Raw genomic sequence first — 14,592 nt, forward strand, 5'->3', positions numbered from 1 at the left:
ACTATTTTTGACTGACAAAATGCCGGCGGCCGGAAACACTATAAAGTGAGTCGTACAAAACCTTTCTTTTTTAGTAAACTTTGTGTGCACAAAAAATGTAGTCAATGCTGAAGTTCATGTGTAGAGACCCTGGTGATACTTTCAGCACAGTTTTATGCTGTTTAGTGTTTTAAAAATAGTGATTTTGATGCTATCATAGAAGTGCCTCATGCACTCCCATTCAAAAGGCATTTTGACCTACAACGAAAATACAGTCAATCTTATAAGTGGCGTTTCCATTCTAATTATGCCTTTACACGAAAGTTTGACTTGGGAAGATTAACAAAAAGAGCCTAGGTTCAATTTTTATATATTTTGGCTAGGAGAGTTATCCTTTAAAGCCCTGGTTTGCACTGGCCCGACAGTGGAAACGTGGCTATTGACTATGTTTACGTGAATCCTTGCTAAGACATTAGCATTATTTTGTGGGTATTTGACTGCAATAAGCAGTGGAAAATAACTCAGTTTAGTACTGAGAGACGGCTTTATGCGTGCACACTTTGGGTGTGAAAAATCCGCCGAAATTCAAGCCCTGTAACACCAACAATATTCTTGAGTGAGTGAGGGGAGGCGGGTTTGTGTGCCAACTTGCTGTCGGAGAGGTGAGAGAGCGAGAAAGCGCAGCTGGTCTCCTGTTTCTATTTTTTCAATATTTTTGACAAAACTATATTGCACTTATTGTAGATTATTTATATATTAATATAAAATTCAACCGGCCAAAGTGGCAATTAAGAGTGACTACGTTACACACCACTGCTGAAATCCACCCGCATTTGACAGGTTGGTGGGTGTTAATGTCAAGCCCTGGATATGACCATGTTGATATGTTTGGTATTGGCGGAATAGATCTGGTACGCTGCTGCTGTTATTGCTGCTGCAGAGCAAGTACGGGACTTGCTACAGTCAATGCATACACAGACACGCTGCTGTGAGCAAGAAAAACATGCTGCTTCTGTACAATATAGCATACATGAATTACCACTATAGCAGATCTATACAGGTGGAGCTGGGGAAGGTGGAGGGTTTCTGAAAGTGTGCTCCAACTGCTACAGCAAATGCTGATCAAGTATTTGAATGCTGAGCAATGAGCTCATTGGCTACTGATTAGTGATGTAGTACTCGAGTCCGGTCTCGAGACCGATTTCTGCTTTCTCGGACTCGACTCGGACTTGTTCTTACAAAGACTCGGTCTTGACTCGGACTCGACCCTTCAAAGACTCAGTCTTGACTCGGACTCGGCATAGGCGGTCTCGTCCCATCACTAGTCCACTAGAATACATACCACTAGAAAATTTTAATAGACTGTTCGCAAAGACCCGCCCCCCTTAGTTACTGTCGCTATGTCCGACAAGCTACACCGTTCTCACGCCACACCATGTTCTCACGCAGTGAAAAATACATCACGGAGCAGAGAGGAGACTGACAACACGCTGACAGACAGGACAGACCAGGTTACTTTTCGGTTACTTTTGATATTAAACATATTAAACAAAGTCTCGCCTTTCAAACTTGGTCATTTTTTAAAAGAAATTTAAACAATAAATACCATTTTGTGGCTCTTAAATGTGTAGTGACAGATCGCTGTAGAGCATCAGTTAAAGCTGCTCGTGAACCGATCATCTCTTCCTTCTAGTTAATTTATAGCCTCAAATAAACATGAACAAACATAAGAAGCAATGTTGTTTTAACCACGGAAAGGCGTCAGTACACTCCGTGTTTCAAGTTCAAATCCTCCCATGTTAACCAACGGACTCGGTCTCGACTCGGACTCGACCCTTCAAAGACTCGGTCTTGACTCGGACTCGACTGAATTTGAAAACCAACGGACTCGGTCTCGACTCGGACTCGACCCTTCAAAGACTCGGTCTTGACTCGGACTCGGCATAGGCGGTCTCGTCCCCATCACTACTACTGATACAGCAGGAACCAATCAGGTGTGCCCTATATGACGTTATTGCAAGCAGATTGAGTTAAGGATCTATCAACCTGCGCCATCTAGAGTTTCATGACAGAACTTTGTAGTAGTGCCAAGATTTGATCAATTAGCACTCTTCGTTAAGTAAACTGGTTAAGAACTATTGGTTGTGTTAGTGTTTATAGCTAGCCTGGCTAACGTCAGACCTCTTTCTCTTTCTCTTTGAGACGTGGTCTGGGAACCACATGTTCATTTTCTCGTATTTGAGGCGTGGTTTACGAATGCCCAGAGCTGTTTATTGGGCGCTACAAATGTCTATCAAATGCGCCTGTACGTAGCTCATAGCCAATCGTTTCAATTATACCAGATGACGTATGTAGAGCGACAGATATTCAACGAAGAAGACGACGATGGGTCAGAGCTTTATGTGTACACCAGAGTCCTGCACGGGTCCGATTTTGTAAATCCGCACCCGCCCGTATCCGCAGTGCTTAAAACAGCACCCAACCCGTTTCCCAACAGCAGCACTAATTAAAATCTGCACCCGACCCGCTTAAAATAGAACCAACACCCGACCCGCACCCGAAATAAAATCAGTTTAGACTATCACATTATAGACACACTTACAAAAATGTTTATTGCCAGGTCATACATAAGTTATTACACGACAATTAACACAAGGACAACTTCAGCCGAAGCTGTCAAAAGGCCGATACATGAAGAACATGGCTAACGTTACCACAAAACTGAGTAGCCTTATAACATTTTACCAATCGAACAGACGCGGCTACAACACTATGCCACGCAATTTCGTCTAGCCTACATCTGACCATTTTGGGTTCAAACACGCCCACAGTTTCTGCGTACTTCCTCAGGGATGAAGTTCCACATTTGCGGCTATCCAACACGAAAATGTTTGCAGCAAAGCCTTTCACAAAATTTTCTTCATATAACTCCAAATTTCTCCCACTCACTGGACTTGATTTTTGATGACGTATAGTCGACAACTTTACAATCTCCACTAGCTATTATTTTCTACAACGTCTTGCTGCTCCCTCCCCGTTCTGTGATTGGTTCCCTAGCTGAGGCGAAAATCTGGTCCATGGTATCCAGGCTGCCTAGCAGCGTGAATAAAATCGCGCTGCGCTCAAGGCAGCATGGGGAAACCCAGGCTAGTTTATAGCAGTGGGGTACAGTTATGAGCAGCAAGAAGGTGAAATGAACATTTACTCTCTTTTCATTAATTAACAAATTTATTGGCTTTATTTGGCAACAAAACCCAGATGAAATGCACCCCGTGATTGCATGTCATATGAGGCTGGCTTACAGGAGGACCTACATTTTTATCTAAAACACAAAGTCATCCACTTGTGGCTAAACTCGACTGAAAAAGAGGAGATCAGCAGACCTTGAACCAGAAACAAGATACTAAAGCAGAGCTATCCACCACACACTGGCCTACCAGCATGGGGTCATTTATCTAAGTAGATTGTGTTATGCTTAGTGACACAGATTGTAACACTGATTAGAGGAGCCATTACCAGAGTTCAACTCCTGTTCTTCTTCCAAAAAACACATCTGTCATAATAATAGAACAAAGTGAATATGTATAACTTTCTTCTTAGAAATCAAAAGATTCAAAGCTACTATTAAGCATTCAGCTACAATTACCTGAGTTAAAAATATATTCTTATATTTAGTACATTTTCAACATTAGCCTGTTTATACTTGTTATAAGAGTTGTCTCACACACACACACACACACACACACACACACACACACACACACACACACACACACACACACACACACACACGCACACACACACGTTGGGTTTCCATGGGTTTTATGGGGACATTTCATACGCATAATGATTTTTTTACTGCACAAACTGTATATTCTGTCCCCTAACCCTAACCCTGCCCCTAAACCTAACCATTACAGAAACTTCCTGCATTTTACATTTCAAAAACACATCATTTAGTATGATTTATAATCTGTTTTCCTCATGGGGAGCAAAAAAATTCCCAGCAGGATATGGATTTCAGATATTGACATCTTTGGTGACATTTTGTTCCTATAACATAGGGTTTACCAGGACCTTCACTTGGCTCTGTTGTACGCACTCTGAACTATGAACAGGGAGATCTGAAATCAAATGCTGTTATAGGGACTTTGACTGCATGTGATGAATACATTTTGTACCAGGGATCCTTGCCATTTCTGTCCTGACTCTTTCAGTCCATGTCTTAAAATTATACATACAAAAATATTTTTATAAATGGGTTAATTAACCTTAAATGTAACTAAACTTTCATTCCAAAAGGTGGCAGCAAAACTCTACACCAGAGCTTCCAGTTTAAATATCACAGAAGAAAAAACAACAAAGCAGCAAAAGAGTTTTAAGCATTATTAATGCATTAATTATTAATGTCTTAACAGACTTCCTAATTTTTTACACAATAATGGATGAGTGGTAGTGCTGTATTATGAACATGAGTATTTAATACATCTTTGAAATATTTTTCTTAGCTTACTGGTAAAACACTATTGTTATAAGCATCTGAATTTGAATAGATTTTCAACAAGAAAATAAATAAATCAATTTGCCAATAGGGTTACAAAAATAAACAGTTCAAGATATACTATCTAAACACAAGTCAAGCAACTGCTTTTCGGGGAAATTGATCTTGTTTTAAGGATATTTCTGTATTTTTACATGGAAAACATGACAAAATACTGATTAAGAATTATTATTTTTTTTTTTGCCTTACTAGAACTACAAAAAAAATACTAAGGATGCCAATTTTCATGCCAAGTATATTTTATTAGTAATTATTCTAAAGGATATAGTCCCTGGCAGGTGAACGAGTGTTGTGTGTATTTTAGCACAGTTGGAACACTGTATTGACCCATTGGCATTCAGGACGGGCACTGTATGTTTTTGTACTGTCTCTGCAGTAGATAACAGGCAAAACGATATCAGTCACTTTAGAACTTATTGACGAATCATGTGGCATTTATGAGCCGAAAAACAAATAATTTGGACATTTTAGAAGAGTGGACTACCCTAAACATGATAATAAGTAGTTGACTGCTAACCTGTATTGTGTGTTTGGATTGATCAATGTAAGATTGGTACGAAGCACACTTCTTTTTTTTTTTTTACTTAAACATGTTTACATCTATGCAATCTGTGAAGAGAAAGTTGAATGACTTGTACAGAGCTCTTTGGAATCCCTCCCATTTTAATGATTTAATTATCATCAATGATAATGAAAATGAATCAATAATAACATGCAAAGGCCTGTTTTCCAAGCACAACCCAGCATGATTGCCTGGACAGCGGTGACTGTTATCTAAGTGGTTTGGATGTGTTCAATCAAAGAATCCATGTAAAGCTTTAGTGTACACATTAGCATTCATAAGAGAGCATTATATGGCCTTTTTATTCACCCCAGGCCCAGTGTAACAGTACTGCAGGGAAGGATTGGGAATACTGGGACTGGGTAAACAGCATGGGACCTTTGCCAGCCCAACTTAACCCACAGTGAAACATTTTCCATCATGTATATGCTGTATGTATAATCCTTCCCCACCATTTGTATTCTGCATATTCCAGTAAATTGCAAAAATGTGATTTTTCAGCTTCATTACTCTAGTTTTCAGTGTCTAGTGATCCTTCAGAAATCATTTTAATATGTTGATATGCTGCTGCTAAATTGTTATCAAATATTATTGCCACTCAGTTATTAATGATGGTTAATATTTAAACTTAATATTTTTGTAGAAACCGTGATCTACACACACACACACACACACACACACACACACACACACACACACACACACACACACACACAGTATCTACAGTGGGTACGGAAAGTATTCAGACCCCCTTAAATTTTTCACTCTTTGTTATATTGCAGACATTTGCTAAAATCATTTAAGTTTTTTTTTCCTCATTATTGTACACACAGCACCCCATATTGACAGAAAAACACAGAATTGTTGACATTTTTGCACATTTATTAAAAAAGAAAAACTGAAATATCACATGGTCCTATAAGTATTCAAACCCTTTGCTGTGACACTCATATATTTAACTCAGGTGCTGTCCATTTCTTCTGATCATCCTTGAGATGGTTCTACACCTTCATTTGAGTCCAGCTGTGTTTGATTATACTGATTGGACTTGATTAGGAAAGCCACACAACTGTCTGTATAAGACCTTACAGCTCACAGTGCATGTCAGAGCAAATGAGAATCATGAGGTCAAAGGAACTGCCTGAAGAGCTCAGAGACAGAATTGTGGCAAGGCACAGATCTGGCCAAGGTTACAAAAAAAAATTCTGCTGCACTTAAGGTTCCTAAGAGCACAGTGGCCTCCATAATCCTTAAATGGAAGATGTTTGGGACGACCAGAACCCTTCCTAGAGCTGGCCGTCCGGCCAAACTGAGCTATCGGGGGAGAAGAGCCTTGGTGAGAGAGGTAAAGAAGAACCCAAAGATCACTGTGGCTGAGCTCCAGAGATGCAGTCAGGAGATGGGAGAAAGTTATATATATATACACAGTGCTCGAAGTGGGGCGGTACTCACCGGTACGCAGTACCGGCACTTCTACATTTTACTCTTAAAGGGACACTCCACCCATTTGCATTAAGCTTTGCATTGTTAGAAACCCAGTCATACTATTGAATGGTCGTGCAACACTCTCTCATTTTCCCCTGAGACGGGAGAAATCCGTTATTTACCTTTTACACTTCCTCCTACAATGACGCAAAAATCGTCATTTTGCGTCATTGTAGGAGGAAGTGTAAGAGGGGGGGATTTCTGTTGAGACTACAAGCACTAGTTCCTCATCTTTCCCAGGGGGCGGGACCCGCTCACACTACAGACCTATTACAGATCAGTGGGTGGGACTTTACTCTCTGAAACTGAAAGCAATATCCTCCATCTTGTTTGAAGCTAAGCTAACAGGCGCTGTGGAGACAGATGTAAAGTTATGACAATAGCGGAGGAGAGTGCTCAATATGATATAGAAGAAGAGGATTTCGGAAGTCTGATGCTTGAATCAGGTGTTTGTGGCTACCTTTACAAGCCGCATTATAGCGAAGAGCAGCCGAGGCAGAAGACCTGCCTGCCGCGGACGAGGAGCCCGGACTGGCTCGGGTTAGGGCGGACTGGTGGCGCCGGTGATCTCACTATGCAACTCATAGACTGTAAGATGCAACTACGAACACAGAGATAGAGTCCGTCTGCGGCAAAGAATTTCAACGATGACAATTTCTCCTGGACGAAATCTCTGAATCAGACGAGGACACGGTAGTTTGTGTTGAGAACTATCCTAGTTTCGCACCGCATATGTTCTGACTGAACATCCATGGTACCATGCAATAATTCACCTTTTCGAAAGAAATACAAACGAGGAGTAATGAGTTCGCCAACTAACTAGACATTTTGTGTGAATGTGAAATGAATTTCAAGCTCTGGTGGTAGCTAGCCTTGTAGACGGAAGAGTGATTTCTCTTATAGGCAGATATGCGCTTTCTGGATTAGTGGGAGTGGCTTGCGGAGCTGTGCAATGTGGTGCATTGTGGGAGATGTTGTCTTTCATACAAATGCGTCCTGAAGTTATTTTTTGTCTTTCCTCGGTCACGAAGGCACCAAATTCAAAAATTATTTTACATTTTGACTACACATATGACCCACTTTAAATAAAAAACAATGTTCAAATGGGTGGAATGCCCCTTTAAGCGTACCTGCACTTTTTCTTGCGTACCGCTACTTCTCGCATGTAGCCGGTACTCTACCACTGACAGAAAAAGCGTCAGTGTCACGCCCGTTTCACATATACTCCGTTTGCAGTTCCGCACCCATGTTAACAGCTTTCACACTGGATGCGGTCCGGCGATCCGTTCCAGGTGCGGTTCGTATACAGTAATGCAGCGTTCGTTTCCGCACCGAGTCTATTTCTGCTGTGCTGCACGCGCTGAATTAAAGTGACAGCACATGGTTCGTGGTCAAAATTAGCACAGAATGACATGAAAATATAATAATTTCACCATAAATGCATTTAATTAAATAAAATGTAGTAATCTCACCATAATTGTATTTTTGGCCTTGCAGACTTGGAGGAGTTCCGTTTGCACGCACGCACGCACGCACGCACGACTTGTTTAAATATGTTGTTAATAAATAACAAACAATAAATTGTGATTGTACCTGCAATATCTCCAAGTTTTGTTTTTCACTGTAGAAATTTCAAATGTCATGATTTGCCAATGCAAGAGAGCAGGCCAGCTGACAGTCTTGCCTGGGCCCGGGACGAGATAATCTTAGATGCGCACAATTCACACCCCGCGTTAATTGAAGAGAAAAAAATCTCCAAATGCTCCACGTGAAACTGCGCTCTTCCGACCTTTTACTATCGTGTCAAATGATTTTGATTAATATGCGCGAGGGAGAGAGAGCAAGGCAGCGCTCGACGTGTTGTTTGAAGACTTGAGTGCGCGCGCGCGGCTGGGGCTCTCTCTCTCTGCTCGTTATGCTCGTTATCAGCACTCATTCTATTCTACATCACTCGCCGATCAAATAAGGCTTTGACGGGACAAAAATTTGCTTTGGCGGCCACCAAAAAAATTTCAATGCAGGAAAACCGCTGACAAGGCTGGTGAACATTGGCTGCGCTGTTTTGTACCTTGCTCTAAGTTGACTTTACTAGTTCCAGCTTCACCGTCACCACCTTTTTTTAAATATTTGTTTAGAAAATCTCCGGCCTCTATTTTCCTCTTCTCTTCTTTTCTTTTCTAAGCACCGGACATTTTGAGCATACTGAACTTCAAGTCAAATGACATCAAATTTTGATCAGTGGCCAAACCATTTTTGTGTTGGTTTATTTTTTTTTTTTTACCACTATTTCAAGGACAATTAGGAAGAAAACAAATAAAAAGCTTTTATGTAACTCAAATATTACAAAAAAAAATTTCCGGGCGGGCGTGCATGCAAGAGAGTACCGGCACCTTTTTCCTCCCACTTCAAGCACTGTATATACAGTATATATATATATATATATATATATATATATATATATATATATATATATAAAATAATAATAATGTTTACAGTGTATTAGTAAGTCAACCATAGTAGTAGTCAACCATCACTGCAGCCATCCACCAGTCGGGGCTTTATGGCAGAGTGGCCCGACGGAAGCCTCTCCTCAGTGCAAGACACATGAAAGCACACCTGAAGGACTCCAATATGGTGATAAATAAGATTCTCTGGTCTGATGAGACCAAGATAGAACCTTTTTGGCCTTAATTCTAAGCGGTATGTGTGGAGAAAACCAGGCACTGCTCATCACCTGTCCAATACAGTCTCAACAGTGAAGCATGGTGGTGGCAGCATCATGCTGTGGCGGTGTTTTTCAGCTGCAGGGACAGGACGACTGGTTGCAATCGAGGGAAAGATGAATGCGGCCAAGTACAGGGATATCCTGGACGAAAACCTTCTCCAGAGTGCTCTGGACCTCAGACTGGGCCGAAGGTTCACCTTCCAACAAGACAATGACCCTAAGCACACAGCTAAAATAACGAAGGAGTGGCTTCACAACAACTCCGTGACTGTTCTTGAATGGCCCAGCCAGAGCCCTGACTTAAACCCAATTGAGCATCTCTGGAGAGACCTGAAAATGTCTGTCCACCAACGTTTACCATCCAACCTGACAGAACTGGAGAGGATCTGCAAGGAGGAATGGCAGAGGATACCCAAATCCAGGTGTGAAAAACTTGTTGCATCTTTCCCAAAAAGACTCATGGCTGTATTAGATCAAAAGAGTGCTTCTACTAAATACTGAGCAAAGGGGCTGAATACTTAGGACCATGTGATATTTCAGTTTTTCTTTTTTAATAAATGTGCAAAAATGTCAACAATTCTGTGTTTTTCTGTCAATATGAGGTGCTATGTGTACAATAATGAGAAAAAAAAAAAGAACTTAAATGATTTTAGCAAATGGCTGCAATATAACAAAGAGTGAAAAATTTAAGGGGGTCTGAATACTTTCCGTACCCACTGTATATATATACACTGTATATAGTATATAATAATATAATATAATTCAATATTTTTGTGCAATTAATAATTGTGCTGTTGTACTGCCTTTTAATATATATACAGTATATAGCAAGTTTCTGGGATGACTAGGATAAAACAGAATGCTAAATGCAAGGTCAGCCTATTTATTATCTGACAGTGCATCTGTTTTTGCAGTACGGTAAACAGGTCTAGTGTTCTCTGATGACAGATTGCATTCACCATGCCTATACAAGAAACCGTTTGTTTGCTATCTGTCTTATGACGCATTTGATGTTTTTGTTCTCAGATTGTGTTACAAAACCTAAACACTTGGACTCAAAGAGCTTACTGAGCATATAACGGAACCATTTCATATCCCACGGTCAATTCTTCATCTGTTATTATCTGCATTTCACTGCTCCTGCCAGCAGAGGGCCAAATAATGAACTGATCTGACCCCATGCTGGCAAAATCCTTAAATGGCCCTTAAGTGTCTCAACCACTTTATACACTCAATAAAGCAATCATAATTCACCTATTCTCTGCTAAATTAAATTTCTCGCACTCCTATTAAGAGGCTTTTGGTAAGTCTTATAACACAATAAATGACATTTCAAGAGATGATCCAAAGAGGCATTTAACATGTTATTAAAGGAGCACAATGCATTGAATTGATGAGCTCTGCACTACACACACATAACACAAGTGCATAATTAAAACATCATATTACACACAAGAATCATCAGACTTTTAATATTTCAGTTTCTGTCATTGCACTGGCCCCAACAATAAAAAAATATTTGGTCTCGACTGAATTTCAATGGAAAGTCCAGCTAAAAATGTGGTGAAATCATATTTTGCATATTTCAAACATTCTCTCCGAAATGAGTGGATCATTGGAAGGTGTTCTGAGAATTTACTGACCACTGAATGATTTTTTGAGCACACTGTGTTGCGTTCATGTCAGCATTTCTTCTTTATCATGTTAAGCAATATGATAGGAATCCTATTTACTTCAGATAAACAGATCAGCGTCAAAATCTCTCCCTGAAATAAGAATCTAATTGACAAAATATATTGGATTACTGACCTTTAACCTTTAACTAATGATGCCAGAGCAATTGTTTGGTATGTTTGGAATAATGGTGCGTTCCATTTGTCCTCAGATGGGGGAAATTCCTAGGCCCCAGTAGGAACTTTTAACTGAAACACCCCCTCGAGTAAGATTCTGTGTCTGGGAAACACGCAACAACCCTGGCTTCAGAATCCAACATGGCTGCTCAGTGCATCAACCATAGTGACACAGTAGTAAAATCACTTTTGTTTGTCTGTCTCTCAATAAAGGCAGTGGTCTACACACTACTATTAAACCTCTATTTCTGGACATGACACTTTGGCATTATCTGTGCAAAATACAGCTTTTTTATGTGTTTGTATTCTGAAAGAGAAAGCACAACAAAGGTTTGCCTGGATGTGTCCATCTTAGTTTTCCCGTTTACTGGAACGCTGTCACCTCGGGTGTGAAGTCATTCCCGGTTCATACATTTCTCTTCCCAGGTAAATGGAATGCAGCATAATACAGTCTTCAAACAAAATTAAGGTCTGATTAAGTGACATTTTATAGATACTGGTACTTGAGCCAAATTCTCTCTTTAAAAGGAAAGGGGAAGAAAATGGTACAAGTAAAACAAGACTGATGAAAAACATTTTAGTGATGAATCATTGGACAAGGAACACTACATACACACACAAACAGTATTTGTACTGACAGCACGCAAAGTCGAGCCTAAATTCAATAGCCTTAGGAAAGTGAGACCAAACCAGTGATTGATTCAGTGATATAAACAGGGAAGTACTACATGTTTGCTCTCTCTCAGGGTTCCGCCCCTGGCAACACTGAAGTGCACATGTTAAAGAGCATGCTTTTACTCCCTTCCTAGCTTCGCTCCTCCCCGATTGTGATGTTGAGAGGAAAGTAGGCGGGATCTTTTTGTGAACTGATCTGCCTGCTTTACCAATCAGAAAGATTCCTCCTCCCTCCCTTCCAGCCCTCTCCTCCATCCCTCCTCCTCCTCTCTCGCTGTCTGCACTGTATGCACGCACAGGGGCAGAGAAAAGTGCGGGGCAGGGGACACCGAGAAGAAAAAACAAAACAAACAACAAAAAAACAGAAGCAGCTTCTGTTTTTTTTTTTTTTTTTTTTTTTACGCATTCCCTCTGCATCATTACGAGCGAACAGGCGCCCCAGCTCATAAAAACCTGCGTTGTGTGCACACACACACACACACACTCTGGCACTCGCTGTCGAGAAGGATCAACTCACAGCAGCTTCTCCCGTGGCACCTGGTATACACTTGCGTGAGAAGGAGGGAGGTCTGCTCAAAGATCACCTGGAGCAGGTGGAGGAGAACCTGTCACGGCTACCGTCTGACTCCCTCGTGGGGAACCTGACCCGCCTGATGTCAAACGAGGAGTGCCGTTCGCCCATCGGCCTGGACTGCTGCAGCTGCTGTCTGGATCTGGCCAATGGCTGCGAGCCTGAGCCGGGCCAAGCGAGCCTGAGCAGTCCTACATCAGTCAACCACTTCAAACTGCTCCGGGACCAGCTTCACTTTCAGAACCTAAACACAGATAAGCTCAACAACATCATGAGACAGGACTCACTGGAGTCGGTGGTCCGGGACCCCTGTTACCTGCTCAACGAGGGCATCTGCAACAGCAACATCGACCAAACCATGCTGTCCATTCTGTTGTTCTTCCACAGGTATGTGAATAAACTCACCTGCATCACACACCTGCTCTGGCACGCACATCTAGTTCAGGTCATAAAAACCGTAAAAGTCTCTGCCAGAGCTGTGATTGCTGGTTAATGACCAATGTCAGGATGTTTGAGTTTGATGACAACAACATTCTGTGGTTTTCATTTATTTAATTCTGGCCTCCTCCTGACTAACTGGTTATTCATGACTAAGTATAGTGTTAAGTGATTTGTTTTTGGTTACACTATCGTTTTGCTTGAACCAAATCAGTCTCAAGCTCATTTTCACTGGTTTGGGTCAACTAATTCATCACTTATTAATGTTACACAATCTCAATTCAAACACTGAACACTACTAGTTATTTACACTTCATGATAAACTCGTGATTAAAGACCATGCTCAACTGTGTTATTTAAGAACAGGGTGGCTCACGTTCTCAGCAGGGTTCCAGGAATGTGTAGATTTGTATGAAGAACATGCCTTCGCGCATGCACCTTAAGAGGATCTTGAGTCAGTCCACCTTATAGCAGTTCTCAGTTCTTAAATCTCACTCCCCATTCCTTGCAACTCATTAGGTTCATGCAATGATTTTGTGTAAATATTCTACACACGCTGCATTTTATTTGTGTAGAAAGTGCATGTGGATTCCCCCCCCAACCAGTCCGATTTGCAAAACACCCATTCATTTACAAACTATGGGCAATTTACATACCGTTCTGGCATATTCTTTCACCCCATAGCTGAAGTATGCAGCAAAACAAATTCCTCTCCAGGTAATATGCATGTTTGTCAAATTTAATGGTCAAAGGAGTTTCCAAAACAACCCTGGATGCAATGAAATCTCATAAACCTTTACCATTTGCTTTAATCTAATGTCTGACAGCATGTATACATAATATTGAATCTTGGAACAAGCCGATGTGATGTACTACAGCATATTAAAGTCAAAAACAGATTGCACGCCATCCAGAGCAGGTATTTGGCAAAATCAGGATCAAGCTCACAGCACATTTTCCCATGAAACCTTGCTATCCCAACTGAAAATAAACATTTGGACATCAGGATAGTTTGTTAAAATCTGATAGTGGTTGAAATGTTTAGTCTACGGGAAAATTAGAGATGAGGCCTATGGAAAAAAGAATCAGCTGAAGCCAGGTAATTACAAAAAGATTGAACCATATTTAATTGACATTTGCAGCCAGATGATAAGAATGCATTCCATATGCTGTTGATAACGCACATCACTTTGGAAATATTTAATGTCAATCTAGCAGAGATATATATTAAATATGTATAGCTAGCCTGTCATACTGTCTACTTTTTTTTCTCAGATAGTGCAACACTTCACACCTGCTCAAATAGTAATAGTAAATAGTAAAATTGGTTAATACCATAAATATATCAAGAAGTCAGCAAATAATTTTTACTCTGGGAAATAAAATTCATATTTGAATGTTTGTAAATGAAAAGATTATAATCTGAATAATGAAAGGAGCATGGCATGACATAATAATGAGACATATTTCATATAAAAAATATCAAAAACTGTTGTATCTCAAGCTATTTAAGATAACAAATACACATATGAAAAGTAAGGCCGTCAATTGACTAAAGTTTTTAATTCATTCAATTGATAAATAATTAATCACAAAATCCAACAAAATTGCATTGTTTTTTAAAATAAAATAAATAAATAAAAACAAACCAAACATTTATATGTCCTTGGTGAGCTCAACATTTTTGCAATAAATATTAACATAACATGCAATATAACTAGATTATTCAGTGGAATCTTACTTATG

The 14,592-nt window shown here is 40.3% G+C and overlaps 1 protein-coding gene across 1 annotated transcript in view; it reads left to right on the plus strand.

Moving 5' to 3' along the window:
• The first annotated feature begins 12,104 nt into the window (after window positions 1-12,104).
• The window catches only part of tsc22d3 (TSC22 domain family, member 3), a 32,359-nt gene continuing 29,871 nt past the window's right edge, over window positions 12,105-14,592 (plus strand). The window contains exon 1 of the mRNA XM_084429686.1: window positions 12,105-12,795. Coding sequence (XP_084285812.1) covers window positions 12,491-12,795 — 305 coding nt within the window. The 5' untranslated portion in view covers window positions 12,105-12,490. The remainder of the gene's footprint in view (window positions 12,796-14,592) is intronic.

This window comes from Rutilus rutilus, assembly GCF_951802725.1.
Source record: "Rutilus rutilus genome assembly, chromosome: 14".
NCBI classification, from domain to species: Eukaryota; Metazoa; Chordata; class Actinopteri; order Cypriniformes; family Leuciscidae; genus Rutilus; species Rutilus rutilus.